Genomic DNA, 27,937 nt, shown 5'->3' on the forward strand with positions numbered 1-27,937 from the left:
AGTATTTAATTATTAAATACTTATTTAGTTTTAACTAAGTAAGTAATAATGATGTAAGTACTTAATAAAGCCAATAGATGACAGAAGAAATTGGAAAAACCATTAAGTGTCTTTACTTGTCCGGCACAGGTATTTAACTTAAATTAAAAGCAGAGAACTTTAAATAAATTGGATAAATCTTCGTTAGTAATTAAAAGATCTCATGTGATATTTAAATTAGCTTTCTACAGTAATTTATTGTCCTGAGTGAGTTTCAAAGTAAGTGTCGCTGAAGTGTGTGGTTTGTGCTTTTACTGTGAAAAGAAGTCACACCGGAAGTTCCCTTCCATTCAATCTTCCGCGGCTAAGCTAAGTTAGCAATGGACCAATCTGGAGCAGCACCGTGGAGGGTAACGAATTAAAAACATTAACTATATTGTAAATTATGCTCTTAGCTTAATGAAGTGATTCAGTGTCTCCTGCCTTGATCTTAATCCCGAACTAAACTGTTAGCAAGGTGAGAAGCTAACCGATGCTAAAGTGGCAAAGTAACCTTAGCTAGCTGCCGATCACCAGTGTCAGACTCAGCAGGAGGTTTAAACAGGAACCCGCTGTTTTTTACCTCGTGTATTATAAACTGTGACATTTAATGTAGCGCGTCAAATAAAAAAATGCAAACTAGATAATTGTAACTGAAGACTGGCGACCTTTGGTGACCTCAGGGGGGCGCTGTCAGAAAACAGTTACACACACATCAGATTTTGCATTATAAGCAAAACAAATATTGCCTGATTTTTCAATACAGCTTTTTTTGCATGTTATTTGTATGTAATTCCAGTTCTGTTTCAGAATGGCTCATTTTCAAAGTCTCTTCACGATGCCAATATCCACTAAGAGTTGTATCGGCTCTGGTTTAATCACATTTGTTAGTGAAGACAATTAGTTTTGAATAATGCTGGAAACCTGCTGCACATATCAATCCCACTGCAGGTTGATGTGTATTAAACCCTGAACCCGGTCGCCCACTGTCTCCCATGAGGGATGTAACCAGGGAAGAGGAAGTTGTGCAGCCGTTCAGAAACACAGCAGAATCGGGTTAAAACCGAATCTTAACAAGATAAATCGGTAATGATCTCTGCCCTTGTCCGTTACCTGCAGCCCCCCCGGGAATGTGATGACTACTGGAGTGAATTCAGACACTGCAAAAGCTTGTGGAATCGCTTCCACCACTACTACACTTATGGAACCTTCCCATCCTGCAAGCAGTGGAAGGAGGACTATCGTAACTGCAGTCAGTGGGAGAAACACAAAACCATCGAGGCAAAGGTACGAATGCTTCCACCAAGTCTGCACATCACTTTTGAAACTCTTGAAGCTTCTCATGCGTGTACAAGCCAACTCATAAGTAAATATTCTTTCCAAAATATTTCTGTATTGCAGGAAGCGTTGCAGGCGAGTGAAAGGTGCAGAGTGGCAGAGCAGAGAAAGTTCACCCCGGTGTGGAACCTGAGGCAAGGCCCTCCCAGAGACTGGAACCTGCCCTTGAACCAGGGGAGGCCTCAGGACTAATGGATTTTAACCTGCTGCCTCTGCTCTGGCCGAAGCAAAGTGAACTGAACATACGTAATATATTTAATTTCATGGACATAAAATCCCTATGAGCTACATGCTGGAGACTCTTGGTCACTCACTGCCATCTCAGATTGAGTTCAGAGAGCTGCTGTGTGGAAGCAGATGTGTACAGTATATTCAAACAGTGAGGGCAGCATCTAGTGGCCAATGATGAGGATGGCAACAAATGAATTACATTATAATACCTGTTAAAGCACTTCTGTTTTTTACAGTCATAAGTAATAAGGTATCCACAGCTTTCGTAAACAGAAGCAGAGGATGACTGCACTCACACTTGATTTAACACAGTTTAATATTAATTGTTCCTTGTTAGGGAAGAACAATATATGGTTAAATCATACAGTGGGTACTTACTCAGGATTGTATTTATGTCAACTAAGTAACGGATTGGCTGTGCATGGATTAAAAAAAATTCTACACGAGAATGTACCAAGACTGTTTTGCATCAAGCAAAGTAGTCCTCTCTAAATTAACTCGTTTGGCTGTTTCTGATACTGTAGGTGGTCGTTATTGATGCATTAATGTGGCAGAACTCAGCTGTTATGTTTCAACCCATCCAGAGCTGTGCACTATATTTCAGCCTTATATGATTTAGTTGTGGATTTATCCTTAAATCACAGAATTATTCTGAACAAATTGGATCAATAAAAAAAAATTCAGTTTTATTTTCTTTTTATGTTATACACAGAGATGTGAAAATGGGGGGGGGGGAAACAAGTGGTAATACAGACATGAGAGAGTGGAGGTGACGTCAGCTTCATACGCTTGATGACCATTCACTCCTTCATCTTCACTGTTAGAAAAGCTGCATCCTGATTTATTGAATCATGTACAAACAAGGAGACACTAAATAAACAACAATACACAGTCTGCATCCACAGCTGTGCCCTGTCCATCACTGGGTGTAAACTTTAGTGATGTCATTGTATTTCCCATCCGGAGCTTCATACGTCTTCGGCGGTGAGTAGGCAGGACCCTCGTGACTGAAGGGGAACAGGAGGGGGTCTGGCTTCAGCGCTGCCTGGTACAGCTCCTCAGACTCCAGCTTCAGCTCCTCCAGCGCTTCCCTCTGTGCCTCCAGAGCAAGATCAACAACCTGCATTTCAGCCATGTGCTGCTCCTGCAAGATTAAAGGCAGATGAGCAAATCAAGCCTCCATTAACTGTACATGATGGAGAGCAGAGGCCAGATGCAGCATGTTCTTTAAAAGCATTAGTGATGAAGGTGTAATCAGTAAGTGGTGACCTGTTTGTATAGACTCCACTCCTTCAGCAGCAGGGCTCGACCCTCACTGTGTTCAAATGTCAGCCTCGGTGTAGAGCGGTCCCTTTGTGAGATATAAAAAAACAGTTATAGCCCTTTAGAGCAGCAAGGAAAGAACAAAAGGGTGAGTCGAAGAAAAACAAATTATACAAGAATGCATGTCCATAAAATATATTAAAATTAGTCATTTAAATGTTATTTGTCAGCCTTCAGCTGTTTAAATCCTGTGTACAAAACCAAATTCATATCAAAACAATTGTTTTAAATTTGTTTAAAAATGCTAATAAAAATAATAATATAATGTTCCTCAATACAGTAGTGATTTGAACCCCATTGCAAAATTAGTCTCTGGTCACTGAGGTCAGGTTTCCAGCTGCCAACTGTCTACAACATGTTGACTGTGGATCCAGGGGGCAGAGAATTAGGAAAGTCACATCCTTGGATTAATGAATTTGCTCTCCCTGCTGTTTTCCTTGTGCAACAGGAGTTTCACACTGTTTCTAGACTAAGCACCAGCTGAGGAGTGAGAACATGTATCAAATGATCAATATGTGGCTTCTATCCGTTTTGCAGTTACAATGTCTGGAAATAGACCAGAACCAACGCACCGCCCAATGCAACAGAGATGTTCATTGATACAATTTGGATAATTTCTATTTCTAGTATTTCAAATAAGTTACATCAGCCAGGCATTAAAAACAAAGGCAGTATATTTTCTGTTTGTAGAAGAATACTACTGCCAGCCTTATTCTTTGAAGTACAATTTACTGTTACCACACCCAACACTAGTTAGGGCGGCACTGCCTCAACACAACACACATTTAACCAGCAAAACAGTAAAATATGATGTACCTCGTTTCATCCAAGCATTTGGTTGGAGTGATGAAATCCTCTATTGGGATGTATTCAGGAGGAACCTTTTCCAGCTTCTTCAGCTTCTTTTTCATCCGTTCTCTCAATAACTGGTCCCTTCTTGGGTCCACCTTCTTCTTCTTCTTGGGCTCCGCTCTACAGCACAGAACACCAAGCACAGCGCTGTGTGAGCACTTTCAATCACAAGGTACATGTTGAGACACTGATACTGTGACAGGAAACAAGATATTGTCTGGGCTGTAAACTGTAAAGATTTCTTTGTCGCTGACTTGGAACAAAACTATTTGTTGTACACAGTCTGGACTAGACACCATCATACTCACCATCAAAATATTAGTTTAAAAAAGGTTCAGTGTGTAAGATTTAGGGGAAAGGGATCTATTGGCAGATTGTGAATATAAAATAATCCTATTGGAGGTTTTCACTTGTGTGTTCCATCTAAATTGTACAAATTGTTGTTTCCTCTACCCCAGAATGAACCCTTTATAGTTATATACTTTATATTTACATCAGGATTGGGTCCTCTCTACGGAGGCTGCCATGTTTTTTTTTTTTACAGTAGCCCAAACTTGACAAGCTAAACACCTTTTGAGTTTTTTATGACAACTGAATGCCACAGGTTCTCTAACATGTTTGGAAGGGGATGGTGAGGTGAGGGGTATTCGGCTGCAACATTGAAAGTCACCACTAGATGTCACTACATTCTACACACTGAATCTTGAAGTTCACAGTGACAGTGCCTTAACGTTTGAAGACAGATTGGTCATGTCTGTTTGTTGCAGAGTTTGTATATTTAGAAATGAACTACACATGTCCTTTCCAGACCAATGTCTGTATAGTTGAGTCTGGATCTTACCTCAGAGGAGCAGATGTCTTCAGTGTCATCACCGAAGCAAACCAAGGACTCCTGGAGACAACATGGAGAGGTTCTCCCGACAGGACGCTGCAGAGACGACATACAATGAAGGAGCCAGTGTGTTTGTCGAGCACAGATCTGACAGCAGACACGCCTCCACTCAATAACCTTAGCTAGCTGCGTTAGCTCCGTGTAGCTAACTTCAGTTTTCATCACACTTACCTTGACGCGGAGCCCGGTCGCGACAGAACCCTGCAGACACAGCGCGATAAAGACAAAGACATGTTTCCACTGCGTCTGCGTTCAATTTGAACTCATACTGAAGAGACACAGGCGCTCACATGTAGCCTCACATCACTGGTTTGTCCCTTTGCCTGGGTGAGAGGTGGCGCAGGGTGATGACGTTTGACAGTTTCGCAATTTGACAAGACGCACTTTCGAGTGTTTTATTCTGCTCATTAAAATAAATAAAACTCGTTAAATAAAAAGAAGCCTCACATCAAACTTTGAGTAAAAGTCAAAGAGGTTCATTTTTTAAATTTTGCATTGAATATATCAAGCAAAAACATTTTTTTATATTGAATATTGCTGCACCTTCTATCGTCTTGTAGATAAAAACTAAATGTACTTTATTCTGTCACTAAACAATAATGTTCTGGGGGTGAAATTCAAAAATGTATAATTATTCAGTTTCAGGATAGAGACGTGTTTCTATGTTTTGACAGTGATGTGGTAAAAAGATTCAACATTCTTCGTGGAATAAATTTTTCCATTGGGAAAATCCCACATAAATTTTGTTCAATCATCCGAAGAAAAAAACATTACACTCCAGCCCAGAGGGTGGCGGTAATGCGCCAATAAGCTGCCTGACGACCCTGAAAGCCTTGATAAGAAGAAGAAGCGGTGGTAGCAGTAGAAGAAGAAGAAGTGAAGTGTGTCGGCTGTGGTTCAGTATTTGGGGGAAAGGTCGCAGCAGTGTCCGGCCCTTGTATTGACTCTGGACGGCTCCACAGTGTCACATCAAATAAAGCAGAGGAGAAGGTTGATCGTGTCAGTGGAGGTTTGTTGAATCGTCCTCCTCATCATGGCTCTTCTCAGAGGTTAGTAAACACGTCCCAGCTCTGCTACAACCATAGACTGTGTAGGAGACACACAAGCTGCTGCTGCACCTGGTTAGCAGCTCTGCACATGTCACATTTGCTCATTGGCGTTATTATCAGTGTATTCACACGAAATGTCCTCACTGTAAACTGTTTTATAAAACTTAAAATACATATTTGGGATCACGTCACAGCAATATAGGTAAAAGGTGACAAGATGGAGTCATTCACAGGTCTTTGGTCATTGCATAACTTTCCACACTTATGCAAATTAAAAAATGTGAAACTGATTTATATCCTCTTGTAACAACATGGACATAAAAGCCTGTTAACTTATCACAAAAAATAAAACCTCACAATCACAAAAATAAATTTGCTCCATAATCCCTGAACAATAATACTTTTTATATTCATGTGAAATACTGCGGTTGTATACTTTACTGTGACAAATGAAAATTCAGAAGTAGTTGGTCCCTGTATTCCTGTTTCATGCATCTGATGTTATTTCCACTTTCATCCACTCATCTCAGTCAACTGGCTGCTAGTAAATCCTCACTACGTGTCCTGGCTGTGGTTTAATGGTGGGAGCTGCTGTCACTGCACTAAACTGCTCCTTTTCTCTACAGGTGTATTTATTGTAGCCGCCAAGCGCACTCCGTTCGGTACCTATGGTGGCGTGCTGAGGGATCACAGTGCCACAGATTTGGCCGAGCATGCCGCCAAAGCTGCCCTCGCTGCAGGGGCCGTCGCACCAGAGCTCATAAACAGTGTCATCATGGGGAATGTCATGCAGGTAACTCAAATTCAACATGCCAGTGGTCCGATTCAAAAAGATCAAAAGTGCCTGTTCATACGTACTTGTTTGTATGCTGACTAGTGTTGTGTCTTCTTCTAACCCTCTAATATCAGAGCTCATCAGATGCACCATACATCGCTCGTCATGTGGGTCTGAGGTGTGGGGTTCCCATCCCAGTTCCTGCACTCACTGTGAACAGACTGTGTGGATCTGGTTTCCAGGCCGTCATCAGTGGTGCTCAGGTAAAAACAAAAAAGGAATACAAATGTACAATAAACCATAGTATTAAACACTCAGTGGCCACTTTATTACATACACAGGTACACTCTAATAAAATCCAATACAACTGGTTTACTTTTATATTACTTATGTTGTTTAGTTTTTGTTTATGCTGCTGTAAAAGTGTTGTAAAATATATGTTTTTGAGATGAGGTCATTGTTTGAGTTGATGTTGCACGGGACTGCATTATATCAAGTGGTGTTCCTGATATTTTCTACACAAACACATAATAAAGAAATATTGAAAACACAATAGACCATTTCCAATGCTTTTAATTGTGACCTAAAAAAAGTAGAACGTATCTTTTGCCTTGGTGCTCCAAAACAAAAAACCTTTTACTTTGTGTGTTTGCAGGAGATTTGCCTGAAGGAGTCGGAGGTGGTGCTGTGTGGAGGTTCAGAGAATATGAGCCAGGCCCCGTACGCTGCTCGCAACATACGATTCGGTACAAAGTTCGGATTCGATCTTAAGGTTGGCTTTTGATTGATTTCTTCTAATTAATATTCCCCAAATATAAATGTACATGGACCCTTGTGATTTTCATAGAAACAGCTTTTTTTTTTAACCTCAGAAACTTAAACAATAAGCTCCCCTTTGTCTGTCTGACAGCTGGAGGACACTTTGTGGGCTGGTCTCACTGACCTGCACATCAAAATCCCGATGGGCATCACCGCAGAAAACCTTGCAGACAAATACCAGATCACACGAGAAGAGTGTGACAACTACGCATACCAGACGCAACAAAGATGGAAGGCCGGTAAGATGGTCTTTTCATGGCCTGCTCGCCTTCCACATAATAACATTGAAATATATTGTTTTCCAGAAGAAAGACTGGTATTTTGCTCAAGCTCAGTATAAACAGCAAGATGTTTCTATTCACAGCTCATGAAGCTGGTCACTACACTGCAGAGATTGCTCCCATTGATGTGAAAGCCAAGAAAGGCAAAGTTTCCATGGCTCAAGACGAACACCCCCGGCCTCAGACCACGTTAGAACAGATGGCCAAACTGCCGACTGTCTTCAAAAAGGGAGGGACCGTCACTGCTGCCAATGCTTCGGTGAGTTAAAGCCTGAGGTGCTGTCTGCTGTGTACATGTATATATGGCTCTGATCTGAACACTCTCTGCCTGACCTCCAGGGTGTATCTGACGGTGCTGCTGCGTTGGTGATTGCAAGTGAAGATGCGCTGAAGGAGCATAAGCTCACTCCACTGGCCAGAATCGTGTCCTATCACGTGTCAGGCTGTGACCCGAGCATTATGGGAATTGGTGAGTGACACCACTGTCATGAAGATACAGTTTAGTCTGTTAGAGGCTAATAAACTGTTGTGGTATTTGACATGATCTCTTTTACTAAGTGTCTGGTTTCCTTTGAATCATCTTAGGTCCCGTCCCAGCGATCACAGAAGCTCTTAAAAAAGCCGGTCTGACTCTCAACGATATGGATCTAGTGGAGGTTTGTTACCTGTGACAAACATCTGTGACATCCTCTGTGTGAGAGTAAAAGTAACTCAATATGGAAATACTCAAGATCAATTATACTTGATAAAATGTTCCACTGATGTCGTTTGCTTTGCACAGGTGAACGAGGCGTTTGCTCCTCAGTTCCTGGCCGTTTCTAAGGCTCTTGGACTGGATCCAGAGAAAAGCAACGTTAACGGTGGTGCTATTGCCCTTGGACATCCTCTCGGTGCTTCTGGAGCCCGCATCACAGGTCACCTGGTTCATGAGCTCAGGTAGCCTTGTCATTCGTAATTATATATATATATATATATATATATATATATATATACTGTATATACAGCGAATCATTTGAGATGTTGGCACTTTGACAAGCTTGGAATAATGATCTTTGTTTTTGACAGACGACGAGGAGGCAAGTACGCTGTTGGCTCCGCCTGCATCGGTGGAGGTCAGGGCATCGCCATCGTCCTGGAAAAGTACTGAGGGAAGACGCTGCCAGTATCAGAAGAATTTCTGTAGAAGAATGTTAAACACAATTTCTCCACTCCAATAAAAATTCAGTCGACATATGCTATAAGAGATTTTCTTCCACATACACACAAAATGATCAATGGGCCAACTTCATTTTTTGTGATTTACTCCTGACTTCCTTCAGTCTTTTTATACAAAATGAACAATAAATGTTTCAGTCCAGTGTTGCCTGTGAAAACAAAACACTAACTCCTGTGTGAGATTATTTTACCAGAGTGCAGCAGGAGTCTGTTTTCTTTATGTGCCTAAAAGACAGGGGTGACTCCTTGTTAGCAATAACCCATGTAGCATATTAATAACTTACCAATACAGTTTGTGTGCGGTTAGAGTGACATTTGAAGAAACTCAGAAATCTCATGTTGGACTCTTTATGCTCTTTATTTCACCTTTATCAGGGATTTTTACTGTCAGAAAATATGTCTGATGTGTGGTTTTGTATTTCTGTGTCGACCTCAAACAGAATTTTGGAATAATAAATTAAGTTTTCATCTGCACCTCTTGATTGTACACTTTGATTTTTTTTTTCATTTAACAGAGAACCACAAAATTGCTATTTTAATTCCGTAAACATAGGCTTATACAGTCAGAATTATTTGTATCTATTATTATATTGTTATTAATACATCGAACATCAAACTCTTCACAATACGCCCCTCAAAAAAGAAAAACACGTTTTGATGCTTTGCTGTTACCCAAGGATTTTTAGTAAGGTATCTTTTTTACTTTAGGAAATATTGAAAATCACAAATAATTTAGAGATTTTAATTTACTAAAGAAGAAGAAAAGTCAGTTGATAGTCTTCAGTAGAATTTTTTTAAGTGTACATAAAATATAAATCATTTTATTTTTAGTGTACATCAAATATAAACATTGTTTTATTATTATTTCAAGTGTACACTGAGGATAAAGGAGAAATGTGAATAGGACTACAAATACCATGATGCTTAGAGATCCCTGAAAGGCGACGCACTTACGTCAACGTTATGCTGCAGCGTCCTTATAAACGTCACATCCCCGGATGTCGGTCTTTTTTTCATAGCTAAGGTAAGACTGCCTTGCTTTCGTGTTACTGTGGGAATCAAATCTACGTTCATCTGCGTTACAGAATAAAAACTACAGTTGAAACCCATCAGGAGACGAATCTGTGTGTTTAGCTGATGCTTCAGATACGATTATTACAGAGATTAATCCGCCGTGTGTCGGTAAAATGAAGAGTTTGGTGCCTCGGCAGCACCAGGCCGGCGGCTAGCCTTCGTGCTGTTTGTAACGTTAGCTAGCATGCTAATAGAAACGTGTTCTGCGTGTTATTCGGGTGGTTTAAAAACTTCCACGTCTGCTGTCACACACTTGGTTCTTTAGGCAAAACATTTAATTTCTGCTGTTTTTCAGTCAAGTGGCTGTAAAACCTGTTCAGCGACTGCACTGTCCGTGGTGCTAGCTGCTAGCTAACAGAACTTGTCATGCCCCCGCTGCACTGGCATGAACTGTGGTGCTAAGAAACTCACCATTATTATATTAGTGGTTTTATTTCCTGCTCATTAATGGACACTGTGAATATTTACTCTCAGGCTGCCATTCATTGTAGTCATTGGTACAGTGGTAGTTTTCTTAAAGCTCTGTACACAGTGTAATGTGTGTGTGTAGTGTGTTTTTTATTTTTAAGCAGCATCCAGGAAGTGCTTTTTTTTATATATATATATATATATATATACAATGATAATCCAGAAATGCTGTTCTATATTTAGTGAGGACATTATATTTAGACTTGGAAACTCTTTGTTGTGGAAAATCCTACATCAACTCCAATCCTGTGCCATTGCTGCAGTTGTTAAAGCTAACTTCTGTTTTTAACTTTGCTTCAGATGGCAGAGGGTGACAAGGTTGCCAAGAGGAAGCACGGGAGCCGGAACCCGGTTCTGGCCCGGGGTATCGGCCGCTACTCCCGATCCGCCATGTACGCCCGCCGGGCAATGTACAAGCGGAAGACCAAGACCACTGAGACCAAGGTGAGGGCAGCTACATGGACGACCTGCTAAACGACCTGCAAAATGTAACAAATGGACACGCATCAGCTGTGATTGTCCTGTTTTGATCATCATTTGCTCTTGTTACAGGTGGAGAAAAAGCTTAAGGTGAAACCCCAGTTCACTGTTGTGAAGACTGTTGGCGGAGACAAAAATGGAGGCACCCGTGTTGTCAAACTGCGTAAGATGGTGAGTGACGTGTCTAATAGTCTTTCCTTTCAGAATTGATTCTGTTCACATCAATGATAGATTAAACTCTAGATATATTTATGTGAACAGAAACAGAAGGCAAACAGAGTTGTTACACACTTAAAGCAATCCACGGCTGCTTGGCTGGATTGAATACATTGTTTTCCCATCAATCTTCCAGATTGATGGGGGAACAAGTCCATATTCTACACACAAGTGCATTCAGATCTGCACTGGTTTTCATTTAGTTTATAATCAGTTCATACAGGGCTGTCAATTTGTGAAGGAAAAATTTGTAATACCTTTTTATTTGTTCCACCTGTAGCCCCGTTACTACCCCACAGAGGATGTTCCCCGCAAACTGAAGAGCCACGGGAAGAAACCTTTCAGCCAGCACAAGAGGAAGCTGCGTGCATCCATCACCCCAGGAAATGTCCTCATTCTGCTCACTGGTCGCCACCGTGGAAAGGTGAGAACCATTGAGCACAGGCCTTGATATCAATTCAAATGTTCTCTTGAATTGGCAGAAATTACTCGCATAGTGGTTGTAGAGGGTTGGAACAACTTGTCAGGTCAATATGTAATGCCCCTTGTATGATTGTATGTAGAGCTAATGTTCTAAGTTTAAAGTCCAGTGTGGGTTTAAGGAGCAGGGAATCTGTGTTTACAGAACTAAAACCAGATCTCCAACTTTCATATATTACACAATTGTTTGACTTGATGCTGACTTGCATCATAAAAGGATTTAGACTGTCAAGGAATGATCTGATCCAGATGTTAACAAAAGGACTGCTCCAGTCGCATATATACCTGAATGGATTCCCACGTATAACAATCGTACTTAATGCACATGATTACTGTTGGGTATTATAAACTCATTACATCATGGCCAGGACTTCAGTGATCTAGCACATGTTAAGTTGTATGTAGGAACACCTAAAACGATTTGTGACGGTGAAGTAATTCATTTTTTGTGAAAGGTGATTGTAGTTGATGGCTAGTTTTATAGCAAGACTTCTGATTGACAGTTTCATGGATATACTGGCAGTTGAAGTCAATAGTCCCCTAGAAACGTGGTTTGGAAAGAAGATTATTTTAATATTGAATAAAGGACATGGGAGTCTAAACCAAATTTGCAACACCAGGCAAATAAAACCCCACTTGTGCTGTTTTTTAACTTGATTCATTATCTGTTCCCTGACACTGGACATTGGCTGTGCAAATTTAGTCACTAATTGTGATTGACTTGTATTTTTCCTGAATGTCCTTCTGAATGTCCCCTAACTCTAACCCTAGATAAAACTGTTTCAAATTTACATCACAACAGTCCTGTCGTCACAATGCGTAGAACGCACAGTATCAGAAGACATTAGCCGGTTATAAAAAAAATGTGCATCTCTATTGTGCATGAAAAATTTCTGTTGAAGGACACATTGTTGGTTTAATATCAGTGTAATTACACACCCACGGTACCACAGACGTACCTCCCACACTCGAACACTACACTGGCAAGTTGTGAAGCAAGCATGCCCACACAGACTGAGCAGTGGCTGACCTAGATAATGTTTCAGCTATTAAACTGACAGGCAAAGAGCCCCCTCAATTAAAACCAGTGTGTCAAGTAGGTTTATTCTTTTTCCTTTTCTAAATAGCCATGCATTGAAGTGGTTTGCAGCCATTGTCTCCAATTGGCACGAATGTGACTTCTTTTTTGATTATTTTTTTTTAGCTTACTACATGAGTTGTGCAGTTAAAATTGTTTCCAAGTTGGCACTAAATACTGTATACAGTGGTTGATGCATCAATTGTTTGCCTGTGCAGCTTAAATCAATGACACTGTTCTCTTTTAGCGCGTGGTCTTCCTGAAGCAGCTCTCAAGTGGTCTCCTGCTTGTCACTGGTAAGTGGTGGTTAATTGAATTTTGATTATTCATCCATATTTCAGAGTAGTAGCACTGTTGGCTCAATGTTTATTTTGCTTTATTGTTCCTCTTTTAGGCCCTCTTGCTTTGAACAGAGTCCCCCTGCGCAGGGCTCACCAGAAGTTCTGCATTGCCACCAACACAAAAGTCGACATCTCTGGCATGAAGATCCCCAAGACCCTGAATGATGCCTACTTCAAGAAGAAGAAGCTGAGGAGACCCCGTCACCAGGAAGGAGAGATCTTTGACACAGAAAAGGAGGTGAGCTAACATGGATGTTGTCTCAGAATACACGATTTCATTCATTTTCTATGAGACGTTGAGCTTCCAGTTTGATTCCTACCTGACGTTGGTCGTCTTCTTCATTTGTAGAAGTACCAGCTGACAGAGCAGAGGAAGGAGGACCAGAAGGCTGTTGACGGTCAACTCCTGCCCCTTATTAAGAAAACCCCTCAGCTGAAAGGGTACCTGCGATCCAGCTTCTGTCTGTCTAACGGTGTTTTCCCCCACAAGCTGGTTTTCTAAATGTGTTTAAATAAAGAGTACCACCATCTTACACCATCTCCTGCCTTGTTTGTCCTGACTTTTGTGCAAATTTGTGTATTTCCTACCCCAACCTTTACTCTGCCATCAGCTTACAGCTGTTCTCCCAACATAAGTGTTTCCAGAGCTGTAGTATATATATTTAAATTAACGATTGGCAAGATTTAATGTCACGTGGAAGCAATTTGAGCCCATTAGCAATCTGATGACAGTAGCTTCTGGGGGCTATGGCTAATATTTTGGGGCTTCTGGTATAGATGGTGGGTGTCTGGAGTCCATCTTCTGTTTGCTGATCAGTTTACAGTCAGCATAGTTTTTTGATCATGTGTTTTCATAAAAGCACCATACTTTTTTTAGGTGTTCAGTGTCCAGATGACTCCTCCGCTCTCAGATTTACCTGTAGGCAACTAAAGCCTGCTTAAACGTTTTGGCCGTGGGCCATGAATATAAAACCAAATATTTAAGGTTAAAGTGCTTGTGTAAAAACAAAATTCCTGAAAGATGCAGTGGCTCATATTGGGTGTATGAAATATTCAGCTCACATCAGCCTTATTTTATACTCCCGTATTTGATTATACAGATATTGTGTTAGCATGTCATGGACTCATTAATGCAATTTGATTATTTCATCCTACAGGTAATGTTAACGGTAATGTACTAACTGTAAATATCAATACCACCACCAGATCTACTTCCAAAAACAGAAGTACCTGGTCCTATGGGATTATAATCATTGGTATTTAATTCAATGAAGTGACCACACCAGACATTGGACCCAGACAGCTTAACAGCTATGCTTTAATTAAAAAAATGACATGTCATGTAACAAGACAAAAATAAATAGAAGTGTTTTATCTCTTTAACATGGCCACGTTTTTTTAATCCTTAAAAACAGAACAAAGTAGAAAGCAGCACAGAAAAAGGCAGCGGCCCCTTGCCAAGGAATGATAAGTGCCTTTGTCGAGTCAGTCAGTACTGTATGTATGGTCAGCTGGTGTTAAAAAAAACAACACGTCCATCAGCCGGACTTGAACAGCAGGATGGCCACCTGACCCAAGTAGAAGTAAATGAAATGCTTGGTCTCATGAGTCACGTAGCTCCCGAAGTTCCTCCCGACGATGCAGTGCCAGGTCGGGTTGTATTTCTTGTCGAACTCCTGTAAGGGACATTTTTGGAAAAGGGTTAGGGTCGTCTATCTCCAAGCAAGAATACATAATTAAATAAAGCATGAAATACAGAAGGTGGGTGATCCTTGAGTGAATACAACTGACAAACCACATTTGTCATTAAATATTTTAAAGGTTACATCGCAACGAACAAGTCACACTTAAGATTGCTGCTGTGTGACATGAACTCAGTACATCCTTCCTTAACTAAACATCAAAACTAATGGTATTTTCCCCAGGAAATACAAATCTCTTTACAGCCAAGACTAAATTCTACATGTGATCACACCCAACATATTTTCCTTTCATTGTCAGTGATGACGCCCCCGAGTGGAAATATTTAGTTTTAGCTGTGTGTTTAGAGCTAGACACACTACATTGTGGTAAGTGTGCCCCCCCGAACTGAAAACGCATATTGTGACCAGACCAGATTGCTGGATTTTTGCCATTGTGTGGTTGTGATCGTAATTCTAAAAGGTTATTTAGGTCTGAGCAGCTAAATTATAGTTAAGGGACCTTGAATTTCCTTTAAGACTAACTAAAGCATCACAACATCAACATCACAAAATCCACTTAATGTGTTTGTTTATCAACACTGAAAGATAATAAACACTAAGTTATATCCATGTGAAAGTGTCTGTATGACCGGGGGTGTGTCCCTTCCTGCTCAGGAACAGGAATGTCATCACGGGAGAGAAAAATGTGGCTTGTTCCTCGGGAAGTGCTGAGAGACAATTGGTAATACCAGTTTGGGTGTGTGACATGGATGATAAGCGAGGGATAGTAAAAGATAATAGATTTACATCACTGGCACTTGGAGCAGAAATAATGGGTTTGATGAGAGTTGCACGGTGGCAACATATTTCCTCAAGGGATCTGAATGGAGGATCTGCTGGATGCAGAGGCGGCCTCTTTTGTTTCTGTACCTTCTTGATGAATGCAGCGATGTCTTTCTCGATGTTGTACTTCTCCAGGGCCTGAGTGGCACACTCCACCGCGTCCTGCTGCATGTCCTCCGACATGTCGGCGTTCTTGATCACTGCTTTTCTGTCAGACATGGTTGCCCTGGGAAACCAAAACACAGCGGAGGATTCATCATCATCTTCTCAGGCGCAGTTTTTCCCTCTCTCTCTCTCTCTCTCTCTCTCACACACACACACACTCTCTGAGATCGACTCTGCCCCCCCCCCCAGCATCCCTGCGGTTGTCACCATCGATGGATTCAAATGATCGTGTAACGAGAGGGTCTCATGGGCGAGTAAGGAGGAGGAAATAAAATGGCTGGTGACGATGTAATTACATAACAACGGACACACAATATCTTAACTTGCCATTTCTCCCAAGTGTTGCGTAACAACTTCCATCAGCTGAGAGCTCCCCGGGACGCGCTCTCTGCGTAGTTTCTATAGATACGCACGACATTTGCGATGTTCGCCTACGATCCACCGGAGCTTTTTTTAATTTATTTATTTATTTGATTTAAACGCGAAGCCTGTGAAATACGATTCTGCGAAATGGAACCACGCTGCTGCGACTGCATCGCGTTAGAAAGAAGCAACGAAAAAACACGCCAGCGATACTTCGAGGTGCAGACGGAAAATAACAAATAAACACCGTTTGACAAACACGGGACTTTACGCTTTCTGATGTAAGGCGTCACGGGGGGGGGGGGGAATTGTTTTTTGCTAGCAACACATCGCCACATGCATTCGGAGCGATGACTGGCTGCTCATTCATCCAGCAAAAGGAAGAAAAACACCATCAAATTTTTACCGTTACGACTTTTAAAGAGGATTAAATCGGACGTCGTGTAATTCCCCGCATGTTGATTCCGTATATTTACCTCCTACGCTGCTGATTGCTCGGGTTAAAGAGAGATGACCGCTGCTGTGGTGACAACTCCCGCGAACTGCTTGACACAAAAGTGATGTGGGTGTAGCGGCTGCAGCCTGCGAGGCTCGCCGCCTTCCCATTGGCTGGTATTAATGCACGGGGCCAGTTCATTGGCCGGACGGCGTCTATCTTTCGGGTGTTTGTGGCAGCATTTTATTTCAACCCGTCATGCCTTGCGACTCGACGGTTGCCGCGGCGACCGTAGTAAACAGCTGCACCGGAGTCAGCGTCGTGTCATGTTTTCCTCACCACGTAGAAAACATTTGATTGTTATTGTTTTGTTTATTTGTTTGTGTGTTTTTTGTTGTTTTAGAGCAAATTTCTGTAGAAAATCTAAGAAATAAAATAACATGAAACAGCTCAAATTAAAAAAATACTAAATTATATATAAAGGATAAACATATCACTTCCGGCGTCCGTCACGCGGCGCTGGACCACGCCCACTAATCACGCATTACGGTACACGCCACGTCAAGTGTAGACCACACGGTAAAAAATTGAAGTTTTAAAACGAGTCTTACCTTCTTTTGGCAGTAGGTGGTGCTATCACTATCACTATATACAGACTAATAGATCTGTTCAGGAAAACACTGAAGTCAGTCAGTGGGGAATCTATGACCACTGACACTGTGAATTCTTGGCTTAATGAATCCTTTGAAGTGTTATTTTATATAAATTCTTGGTGGAGTTAAAAGTAAGTCACAAACAAGTGTTATTCTTTCAGCTTAACTCTTTGATACCAACACGGGTCAAAAATGACCCATATTCATTTCCTGTGTTATTTCATGCATTAGAGTTTCTTTGCCATATGTTTGAAATAAATGTATTTTATCATTTAATATTCTAAGTATTCATTAAATATCTTGTTTTTGATTACCACAAATCATAATAGTTTTTCCTTTCTTACTTTATAAACGAACGTGTGACCAATATGTATTCACTATGGAACACCTACCATTCGCACAGCTGCTTTTGCACATCTGATGCATTTAAGTCTTATTTTACAATCCATTACTAGTGAGAAAGAGAAATATGCACAATACTAATTAGCTGTTAGCTAGCTGGCTTCTTTTCTGGCTAGCTAACCATAGCTAGATCAACAAAATAAAACTCGAAATATAACAGTATATACTTAATAGACTGATTAATATGCATTTGAAAATATACTTTTGATTTTTCTCTATCCAGAGTGTAAATGGGTGGTCGATATCATTTCAGACTTACGGTTGCTTAAAGAACAGGATAAGGAAAATGAGGAGGCAATTTTTGGTCTTGATTCTGAGGCAGAAATCTCTGATGCTGAGGATCTTGACTGAGGATCTTGAATTCCAGCTCTCCTAAATATAGAAGGCTCCTTTGATGACATAGAGGACTCATCTTCTATGTCTTCAAAGGAGCATTCTCCTTAATGAAAAATGAAGAATAAGCTATAAAAGATTATAGCAAAGAAACACCCAGCCATGCATGAAATAAAATGAAATAAATATGGGTCATTTTTGACCCATGTTGTGCATTATAGGGGTCTGCATTAAGAAATCCTTTATTAGTCCCGCCATGGGGACATTTGCAATGTTACAGCAGCAGAAAGACATCAAATAAGTAGCATGCAGTACTTGGGTGAAGGAATATAAAGAAATAGAAATAGAACAAATATATAGAAAAAATATACATGTAATTAAACCGGTATATAGAGTGTACAGAAATATATTATGTGTCAGAATATGTACAGTGAATGGATTGCACATAACTATTGTGGAATATTCATTGCACAGTTGAGAAGCATTGAAGTGACAGTCCATAGTGGTGGTGCATGTAGTATGCATAGCTCGTGTATCAAAGGGTTAAATAGTAAGTCACAAACAAGTGTTATTCTTTATGACCATATCAACCGTAAGTCTGAAATGACTGGTTCTGGTGATTCAGAGTAATCACCTGAGCAACTAAACTCAACAGCGCAGTAAATCGAGGAAATGACCATAATGGCACACAAGATTAATGACCAACAGCTGGTACATTTTCGGCTGTACCTTGCAGAACTCAGGGCAAAGAAGAATGAAGAGAAGAGCAGACAAGGACTGCAGAAGATGAAAGAAATGTTCATCACGTTCGATGACTTTCACACTGTCGGTGCTCGGGCCCTAATAACAGTATTTAAAAAACAATTTGTAACATAATGGAAAAGTGTGTCAATGTTTAAAGTGTTTGCACATAAGAAAATGTCTAATAGAGATGAAGGGAGCAGCAATGACGAATGAATTGAAGAGTTATTGAGTATGTGAGTAGGCATAAATTAAAAAGCTAAAAACAAAAAATTGAAGGAAACAACTGTTGACTACCTTGCTTTTCCAGAATTATGTTCACCACCAGAAAAGTTCCACCCTGGATCAAACATGTGGCTTTTATTCTCATTGTGAAATGGTAGTCAGCATTCTTTCCTGCAACAACTTTCTCAGCAGTGAACCAGAAACACCACAGCTATATTTATATGGTCCGGCTATGCTAGCAAGTCAACTGAGCTTAAGCCGCAATAAGTTTAAAAAACACATGTATCTACCTAAAGATCCCGGACAGACATGAAACAGATTTTTCAGAAAGGTTGAAAAGCAAAGTAAAAATGAAAATTAAATAAAAACATGACACTGTAATTTTACCAACCCATTTATTTTACTCATTCATAAAAAGACCTTAACAAACCCACTCTTTGACATTGTTTTTTCTTAAATACTTTATGAACTAAAATACAACCACCCACATTAAAAACTGACTTCAAGTCCTAATCCTAACATTCACGTTTTGTGGAGCAGATTAAAACATGAACCAGAATTTACTCCGTAGCTGCATTCCTGTTGCCTGTTTACTTTTATTTAATGCGTTCAAATGCCCCCCTGATAACTGGATCCCATAATTCCCTACACGTAAGTTTTCACACAAGCTTGTACAACATGTAACAGTCTTTTTCACATATCAATCAAAACCTGAGAAAATGTGTATTCTTCCAATTTGACGAAAATTTGTCACTAGAACTAAAAACTGCACCAATTGACGACACGTGTCTTCCAATATTTGTTAACTAGCCCAAAATGGTAGAGAAATATTACATGTGTAACCCCCCCTCCACCACACACACACATTTCCATGGTGAATGATATTTTACAAAACTACTAAAGTAGCAATCTCATTTGTATGTGTAATAAGTACACATTATACCACATTTTCACATCCAAGCCAAAGTATTACACATCACAACTGTCCTGATTGTGGAGATGACAGAGGTCCTCTGTGTTTATGATGGTTGAGTACAAACTGTATCAGAATCCAGGCCTCTTTAAGACCGATCCTCTTAGGTTATGTAAACAAAATAAATTACTGTTGAGCCTAATTAAGAAACTTGCTGAAAATCTTTTAAAGCCCATAAGATTTCATGGAAAATAGATTCTTAAAATCAGGATAAAAATTGTCCAAAACAAGTGAGTAAATGACTTTCACAGTTGTTTTCATTTCAATAACATTGCTGAATGGTACATGAAAGACGAACACACATTTGTGTACGCATGTGTCTGATCCTCCAGCCTTTAATACAGATGTAACTGCAACTTCACTGGCTGCGTTCCTTTGGCTCTTTGTATTTGTACTGGATGTACTCAAAGATGTCTCTCTCACTGTCCACCAGAAGAGGCTCCCCAGCCATACCTGAAATAGATCCACACAGAAGAATAGCTGATATTAGAAGCTGAACGCATGTGAAGTTACTGACTGATGATAGAAGCGGCACATTGCTGGAACAGAGTTCACAAGGTTCATGTCATATTTGACTGAGACTCACCAGTGACCCCAAGTGGTCGGATGGTGTACTCGTTAAGGGTGAAACCTTTCTCCAGGGCATGAGTTCTCATATTTTTATTGAAGATATCACTTCCAGTGAAATACAGGACTCCACAGTAGTACTGGTCTTTAGGAATTAACCTTTGGGAAAATGGGGAAAGGATAATTACAAAGCAGGATCAAACAGATTGTAATAAAAACTAAAAATGAAACCTCACTGTTGTAGCCATGTATCTAAAGTTTGGTGTTGCAGTAGGTAGAGGTAATGTTTTAATTTAATTTATTAAATCACATCAGTATCCTGACCAATGCACTGACTTAGCCCATATTGTTCTGTATAAACATATACTTAAAACACCTAATTTTGGAAACACCGAGCAATATAGAGCAGGGCACCTGATATCAATACGCCTGTGAAGGTATTCTTCTTCTTCCTCCTCCTCCTCATCATCACTCTTCTGCAGTTGGCAGACTCCCTAGAAACACAAGAGTTGGAACATTGTGACCTCAGTCATGCGCTTCATGGGTTGGGTATGGTTACTGTACTAACTGTGTTACCAGTCATATCAGACACACATGGCTGAGCACATGAGTCAAAATAAGCACAGGCCTCACCATGAACTTGGTGTCTCCTTTGGAGAGAGTCTCGGTCACAAACCCTATGGACTCAAAATGACTGACCACGTCGTGGAGGAGCTTGGGCTGGAAAAGAATGAATGAGACAAAGTAAAAGCTGCAGATCATGGCAACACACAATGGTGAGGTACAATGGAGAAGGGTCTTACCTGTTTCTCAGTCTCAGAGGTGTAGTCTGGATGTGTCAGCAAAATATCAATATCACCACTCGAGGCAGCACCTGGAAATTATGAACATGTGAATCAATATCATGATTCCCAGAGTCGGAAGTCCCGCCATTGACTGAACATCCGCTGAAATAATCATCAAGGGAAAATTTTACCTCTCCTGTAACTTCCACAGATTGATCCGATATATCCTTCACCAATTATCTTCAACTCTGCAACAATCAGAGTCTAAAAAAAACATTTGCACACAGATTTAGAAAAAGCTAAACGATATTCATCAGAAGATAACAGAAAAATATAAATGCTTGATCACCTCCATCTTTTCCATTTCAGCACGAGGGATCCTTTTCTCAAACTCCTCAAAGTACCTGAAGGCAGCAAAATAATCCATGAAACACAGCTCATGTATCAATAGAAGGACTTTTCACTTTTCACTTTATCTGAGAGCACTGAGCAGAACTTACTTGATTCCAATCTGTTGATGATGGTTTAGTTTGTGCTCGATCTTTTTCAGATCTAAATAAGGAAAGAAAATAAAAGACCATTAAAACCGTAATGTACATTTATTGAGTATGTGCTATATATGTGTCAAAATATGACAAGAGGTCATACAGAAATATATTTTTACAATTATAATGTAAGTCAGCTTCAAAACAAACCTTCTAATGTCTTCACCCCTTCTTCAAAAAACTTCCTGGCAGCAGCAGGGCTGAAGTCAAGAGCCAGAAGATGCACTTTGTTATATGAAGCACTTGTTGGAAATGTAAATGAAAACAAAAATATGCGATGTCCCTTTGGCAACTGAATTAGTCTTACAGTGATTTTAATTAGCCTTGATGCATTTCCTTGTCCATACACAATATTTAATAGGTTTTTCATTTGTATTAGCACTTAAGACGTACCCAATTCCAGTAACTCTGGTGAGGAAATTGATGGAAGAGCTGGTGTCATCATTTCTGATCTAGAGAAAAATATAAACGCAGCACATAAGTCTGTGTAAAGTGTTAAATTGAGCTATTATAAAAACAAAAAACAGCGTTTCATCAATCGTGTGTTCTCACGCCAAATGATTCACCTTTTCCAGTTTGCGTAGAGTCCCAGTTTGTAAGAACTCATCAATCTTTTCTGCTATTTTAGCTCCCACACCATCCTGTTAAAATGGGAAAACAAACAAGAGGGTGCTGAGGAGTGCGAGCTGCAGCGGTTACGTAAGGTGCCCAGAGTGGCTGTTCAGGCTAAGCAACGGGCATCACTTCACACACAACCACAGCAACATCAGTACATAAGTGTTGAAGACAAACAATGATGCGGCCATTTCCAAACATCTTACACCACCCTACTTTCAGAGTAGCATTATCCAAACATAACAGAATTTCTTTATGAAGCACATTATGACACAATACAAACACTTTAGACTGACCAGTATTATATTATCAGTGTTTTCAACTACAATTACTAAACACTGTAACCTTCATAAAGGTAGATTTTACAACAGGACTTAATACTGCATTGCACTGTCTATGTTTGTGCTTGTACTGGACAATTTGCAACATGTGCCACAAATCAGCTAATGAGTTATTTATACGAGTTACTCAATAGAGACATTCAATTTGTAAAATTGTATTCAATGCACATACCAGTTTCTTGGCCTCTTCCCCATTCTTGATCTTGTTAGGGTACTTGGAAATGGTAGATGCTGCTTTCCTAGGCACAGAGCACAAGACCAGTGGTTATGTAAGAGCGAAACAACATAGTAATAAAAAGCTTTCACTGAATTCCTGCTATACTAATGTAAAAAAATCTAACCCTAACCCTTTTATCAAAAATTGGCCATCAGTTTAATGACCGCCCCCCTCTCAGTAATTACTGTATTATACACACACGCTGGTTATCCAGCACATCAAGCTAACTAATGCCATAAATCCTGTCCTCATGAAGCTCATATCATTTAGTAACAGTTGAACCCCTTTTATGGGGGTGCTAATCCAATAATATGGTTACTATACAGGCGGATATATTGTATTTTACTGTGTACCAAGTGGTTTACGTATATACTTGGTCCATCCTCACTTATATAAGTGGTGTTATTGATGTACAAATACATCTCAGTACATTTTAATTCTAGCCACTGCACAAACTATAGTCATCAAAATGACCATAACACAATAATCTTAAGGAAGGTAGGACTTGTTACAGGGTTGTTGTAATAAACAACATTACTTTTATCTCTGTGAGCGTAACAGCATAACATTTCATTTATTTCTGTATTTACACAACATTTAAACACGTCCGCCTCCAGAGCTTACCTGTAGGCGTTGGACTTGTGTATGGCCCTGTTGACATTTTTCTCAAAGTTGGCCAGCTCTGCAGAGAGAAGTAAGACAGTACAACGCTTAATAATTCATTCACAACCAGTCCCACCCACTGCAGGACACCATCACAGCACTGGGCAGCTTAAGGAGAGGAACTACATGCACCCATTATGGACTTTAACTTAACTGTGCAATATTCATCCTGTCTGTGCAATACAATGGTTCAAGTGCAATCCGGTCACCGCACATATTCTCACACTGTATATATGAGTGCTTATTCCATTCATATTTTTCTATATTTCTTACATTTCCTCACACTTAGGTATTATTATCCTTACACTTGCATGTTACATATTACTTACTGATGCCTATTTTGGACTTTTGCTGCTGTAATATTGCAAATATCCCCATTTCAGGACGAATAAAGGATGATCTAATCATATTTGACCTCATCCAACCACTGTGCTTTGTTGCTGCTATTTCAGGAAGGCATTTAAATGGCAGTGACCATTAACGTCCCAGATTTACCTTCCAAACAATTATTGAGAAATGCAAGAGAGGAGGAGTATCGTTAAACATGGTTTGAGAGATGAAGCACACATGCAATACGTTGTTTTAAGGGTTGTTGTTGTTTAAAAACAGAACATAGCAATCATGCTAGCGTCTGTTAGCTGAGAGCAACTGTCCGATTCTTTACGTACCGACAAGAAAGTCTGTTATTCCCTCGTTGAGAGATTCCTGCGGCGCTTTCCTCTTGCTCATCGTGGACGTGACAACCTCTCAAAAGTCCTCTGGGGATTCAAACTGTTTTATATGAGCGTAAAGTAAAGTTACGACCTCTTAGTATTCTTGGTTAGCCTTTAGCACGTCAGCTAGCCCACACTGAACAATGGCCGCAGGACGTTGGAGGGGGAGGGGCTTGCGTAACACGTGACAGACTGTCCGAGTGATTCTCTGCATTGTTTTTTTTATTTTTATTTTTATTTAAAGTTTTAATTCATAATTATAATACGCAGCGACTTTACAAAAAAATAACCAACAGTCAGTTTTACACAAATCAGTCAATGAATAACCATGTTTTTAAAACGACAACATTCTGTTACAAAAATACTTTAGGATCTAATGGAGGTAATTATTAAATTAACTTAATGTACTTGGCATTTGCTTTTTTCCTCCAAGATAAAATTGTAATCATTAGCTTTAAAATTCACTTCCCACCCCTTTAAAAAACAATAAAATAAACATGGTTCAGTGTTATGTTACATTAAGCAGCTACAAATGAAAGATGAATCTCGATAAAGCAGTGGATTTACAGGTCCGTCTCCTCCTCCTCTTCTTCATTCCTCCCTCTCCTCCTCCTCTTCTTCTTGTGTGTTAGGAATCTATTTTTATGTAAACTTTGTCCCTTGAGAATATCTTAATGGCCTCCTCGATTTCAGAAAGCCGACAATCAAGCTGAGTCCTTCTCGAGCGAAGACTCAGATTGTCAGCTTTGAGCGGAAGTGACAGCAGCTCAGTCACCAGGGAGCAATGGGCTGTGAAAAACCAGCAACAACAGAGTTAGACTCCGCACACACATTACTCTGAGTGACTGTTGTCATTGTGAGTATCAGGACAGAGATGAAGAGCAACAGAGGCCTACACTCTTTGAGGGACTTCAGCGTCTCCTGTCGCTCACTCTCAGGCATCAGGGTGTGACCTGCTGGGGCTTTGGGATCAGGTGCGTTCCTCCTCCTCTCCTCCTCCTCTTTACGCCATTGCTCCTTCCTTTCTTCAAGACTGGGAGCGTGTGTTTGAGTGACAAACAGAGCAGGAGCAGACATAAGCAGCAGAAGTGACAGAAAGAAAAAAACTGGCTGAGATACGCTATAGGAGTACTCACTACTGAGGCACCTGTCCCTTGACTGCACTGGGCACAGGCTTGTCTCTCAGGTTGGTCAGTGACTGGGACCGACGCATCACAGCTTTTCCTGCAGCTCGGGCGTTATGTTTTATGAAGTCAATGGTCTGACCTTGCACCTGTAACTGTATCCACATATAACAGCGTATGGAATTAAACAAACAGGAAATATTACAGATCCTATTCAAAGCAAGTGAAGTGAAGTCATGTTATTTGTTTAATAAATCATTTTGCAGCACAAGACAATAATAACAAGGCTTTCTCTTGTCTTCTCTCTTTTCTTTGACAGAAAAAATACTTTATACACTATTCCTCTTTTTGCCTGATCATGTGTGTGTATCAGTAAGTATGTGTGTATGTGTTGGCGAATCCTCACTTGCAAATCCAGGTCACGTGCAGAGTTGCAGGACGCAGGGCGGTGCACAGCTACAGGAGACGTTTTGGAGCGTGGTCTTGTTGGGGTAGTAGATCCCCCATTAGAGTGGGCCTTCAGAAAATTCTGACACCCTGGTTTAACAGATGGACTTGAAACCTGTGCAAAACAGATTGGATTAACAACGACCCAGAGGAAATGTTCATAACTCAATGACTTAACATCTCAATAAAATCCTTACCTGTAGCTGGACCATGAGCCTGGATGGGACAGTCTCGTATTTGGAGGAGGTCCAGAGAGCTTTGACTGGAACCGGACGAGACTGTGCTCTCTCAGCCTCCTGCTCTTTGCAGCGTCTCTGGATCTCCCGGAGACGACGTACATTCTCTTTACTGAAGTCATGAATTCGCTGTCCTTAAGGGACAAATAACAAAAGATGTCTTACTTTAAATCAAAATCTCTTACTTGCTATAGCAAATTAAAAAAACATCAAATAAGAAAAGATTGTGAGACGACAAAACAAGCTTCTCCTGTTTTCTACAACCAGAAGATGTAAAAAAAATCTATTGCGCTCACTCTGTTTGGGAACAGGGGTAATTGAAACACCGTCTAGTTTGAGGAGTTCCCCCATTACGCCTCTTCGTCCTCGCTCCATAATATGGGTGGCATTAGGCCCGATACGGGATGGATGTGCTGGGCTACGAGCACTGTAGTAGCCAGGGTACAACACAGGATCTGGAGCAAGAGGCCCTGAGAGCAGGCCCAACGTCCCATTGTAGTTCCCCTCTAAACGTCCACGAGCTGGGGGAGGAAAAAAACGTAAATAAGTTTATAACAAAGTGTGGATGTAAGTGGAATTCAATACGCTGCCAACAACTCAAATCTTGTTGCTGTAATATCAAACAAAAGGAGACAGAAATCTAAGGTTTGTAGATATTAGATTTACGACCCTACATAAACAATGTGAAAAGTGGGGTTTCAGTAAAGCATAATAACCACATGGCTGCATCTGACCTGAAGCAGGTTGTTTGTTGTAGTACTGAGGAAACAGTGAAGGATCCGGGGGGATTGGCCCAGATATCGATGATGGCCCCTCACACATCTGAAGTTGTGTTTACAACAAAACCTGCAGTTTCTGCTGAGAAATTCAAACACAAACCAAAATGTTTCACAGTGATATCGAGCCATTGATTAGTGTTAGTAAATAAAAATCCTTGGGCCTGCAGGTGGTGGCAGAATCCGTTTAATATTTAATACATGTGATTTAACAGTCTGCAATTTAATCAATCAATATCTGCTGATGGGTTTTCAAAATGTCATGTTGGAGGAGGATTTTCCACAACCTGGCAACCCATGAATTGTGTTTATGAATGGCTTGACACACCTAAACCATTAGTGATATTATTTATTAACTCATAAACCCTTCATACAAAGTGCCTCATCCCAGAGATGCACCCACACAGGCTTTTAGTACAGTTCTTACACCACCGACAGGAAATAATGTCACCATGAACTACACGTGTCTCATCAGAAGGTGGTAACACAACATTGTTTAGTGCTTGAGGTCAAACAGCTGATCACACAGACTGACTCTACCTGTGTTTGCTTTATGTTTACATCTGTGGTCAGTGTGTCAGTGTGTCTGTGTGTGTGTGTGTGTGTGTGTGTGTGTGTGTGTGTGTGTGTGTGTGTGTGTGTGTGTGTGTGTGTGTGCACGTGTGGTTTTATTGTAGCTACACTGCAGGAAACAGCATCACTCAACCAGTCGTTGTTTTGAATGAGGCTAGCAGCACCTCTGATTAGCTTAACAGTGTCTAACAATAGCTTATTGTTAACTAGCTTGTTGACTTGTCTGATCATCACAGACGAAACACAACCGACCGTTAAACGGTCAGTTTCAGCTTTAACGCACGTCGACCAAACAACTGTAACCGGTCAAGTCGAATAAAGTTGAACTCGTTTACCTTGAAGATCGTCTGTGTTTATCTTGTTGAGATTATTTTGTTCACGCGCGCTGATGACGCCGAGGTGTCAACGCTTGTTTCAGTAGTCGTCTCCATGGCAACGGCGCGACCGCGCATAGAACTAGACACGATAGACAGGAAGGACCTGTTTATTTAAAACCATTCCGACAATTCAAACAGTAACATGATTACATTAAATATTAAATCATTGTGAACACATTGAAATTACTTTTGAAATAATATATGACACGCAA

At 40.4% G+C, this 27,937-nt stretch overlaps 7 protein-coding genes across 8 annotated transcripts; 3 read left to right on the forward strand and 4 right to left on the reverse strand.

The window, feature by feature from the left end:
* Positions 1–276: 276 nt before the first annotated feature.
* On the forward strand, positions 277–2,276 carry c9h22orf39 (chromosome 9 C22orf39 homolog). The gene is made up of 3 exons (XM_035165878.2): positions 277–389; positions 1,138–1,305; positions 1,420–2,276. The coding sequence occupies exons 1-3, from the start codon at positions 360–362 to the stop codon at positions 1,546–1,548; spliced, it is 327 nt and encodes a 108-aa protein (XP_035021769.1). The 5' UTR covers positions 277–359; the 3' UTR covers positions 1,549–2,276.
* mrpl40 (mitochondrial ribosomal protein L40) lies at positions 2,253–5,012 on the reverse strand. Its single transcript, XM_035165877.2, has 5 exons — positions 4,826–5,012; positions 4,604–4,690; positions 3,727–3,882; positions 2,857–2,938; positions 2,253–2,731 (listed from the first exon to the last, which is right to left on the reverse strand). The coding sequence occupies exons 1-5, from the start codon at positions 4,885–4,887 to the stop codon at positions 2,507–2,509; spliced, it is 612 nt and encodes a 203-aa protein (XP_035021768.1). The 5' UTR covers positions 4,888–5,012; the 3' UTR covers positions 2,253–2,506.
* Positions 5,013–5,498: 486 nt separating this feature from the next.
* Positions 5,499–9,267, forward strand: acaa2 (acetyl-CoA acyltransferase 2). Its single transcript, XM_035165875.2, has 10 exons — positions 5,499–5,703; positions 6,330–6,496; positions 6,613–6,741; positions 7,134–7,250; positions 7,389–7,536; positions 7,662–7,837; positions 7,918–8,047; positions 8,164–8,234; positions 8,360–8,514; positions 8,644–9,267. The coding sequence occupies exons 1-10, from the start codon at positions 5,688–5,690 to the stop codon at positions 8,723–8,725; spliced, it is 1,191 nt and encodes a 396-aa protein (XP_035021766.1). The 5' UTR covers positions 5,499–5,687; the 3' UTR covers positions 8,726–9,267.
* Positions 9,268–10,611: 1,344 nt separating this feature from the next.
* rpl6 (ribosomal protein L6) lies at positions 10,612–13,463 on the forward strand. Its single transcript, XM_035166170.2, has 6 exons — positions 10,612–10,779; positions 10,888–10,986; positions 11,312–11,455; positions 12,837–12,885; positions 12,984–13,168; positions 13,280–13,463. Exons 1-6 carry the CDS (start codon positions 10,636–10,638, stop codon positions 13,430–13,432), a joined length of 774 nt encoding a protein of 257 aa, XP_035022061.1. The 5' UTR covers positions 10,612–10,635; the 3' UTR covers positions 13,433–13,463.
* A 761-nt stretch (positions 13,464–14,224) lies between these two features.
* Positions 14,225–16,575, reverse strand: dynll1 (dynein, light chain, LC8-type 1). The gene is made up of 3 exons (XM_035166172.2): positions 16,460–16,575; positions 15,543–15,681; positions 14,225–14,606 (listed from the first exon to the last, which is right to left on the reverse strand). Exons 2-3 carry the CDS (start codon positions 15,672–15,674, stop codon positions 14,469–14,471), a joined length of 270 nt encoding a protein of 89 aa, XP_035022063.1. The 5' UTR covers positions 15,675–15,681; positions 16,460–16,575; the 3' UTR covers positions 14,225–14,468.
* Positions 16,576–19,154: 2,579 nt separating this feature from the next.
* Positions 19,155–24,348, reverse strand: polb (polymerase (DNA directed), beta). The gene is made up of 14 exons (XM_035166578.2): positions 24,148–24,348; positions 23,441–23,498; positions 22,772–22,838; positions 22,210–22,284; positions 22,037–22,095; positions 21,794–21,843; positions 21,599–21,650; positions 21,448–21,502; positions 21,290–21,362; positions 21,117–21,187; positions 20,947–21,033; positions 20,728–20,807; positions 20,333–20,472; positions 19,155–20,199 (listed from the first exon to the last, which is right to left on the reverse strand). Exons 1-14 carry the CDS (start codon positions 24,206–24,208, stop codon positions 20,105–20,107), a joined length of 1,023 nt encoding a protein of 340 aa, XP_035022469.1. The 5' UTR covers positions 24,209–24,348; the 3' UTR covers positions 19,155–20,104.
* Positions 24,349–24,415: 67 nt separating this feature from the next.
* enkd1 (enkurin domain containing 1) lies at positions 24,416–27,789 on the reverse strand. 2 transcript variants are annotated; one of them, XM_035166576.1, is made up of 8 exons: positions 27,684–27,789; positions 26,734–26,857; positions 26,296–26,520; positions 25,961–26,133; positions 25,723–25,878; positions 25,329–25,471; positions 25,089–25,225; positions 24,416–24,981 (listed from the first exon to the last, which is right to left on the reverse strand). In XM_035166576.1, exons 2-8 carry the CDS (start codon positions 26,819–26,821, stop codon positions 24,821–24,823), a joined length of 1,083 nt encoding a protein of 360 aa, XP_035022467.1. In that variant the 5' UTR covers positions 26,822–26,857; positions 27,684–27,789; the 3' UTR covers positions 24,416–24,820. The 2 variants fall into 2 exon arrangements, with proteins under 2 accessions (XP_035022467.1, XP_035022468.1); XM_035166577.1 differs by having other exon boundaries at positions 26,734–26,854; positions 27,684–27,768.
* Between the last annotated feature and the right edge of the window lie 148 nt (positions 27,790–27,937).

The sequence above is a fragment of the Hippoglossus stenolepis genome, chromosome 9 (genome assembly GCF_022539355.2).
Source record: "Hippoglossus stenolepis isolate QCI-W04-F060 chromosome 9, HSTE1.2, whole genome shotgun sequence".
NCBI lineage: Eukaryota > Metazoa > Chordata > Actinopteri > Pleuronectiformes > Pleuronectidae > Hippoglossus > Hippoglossus stenolepis.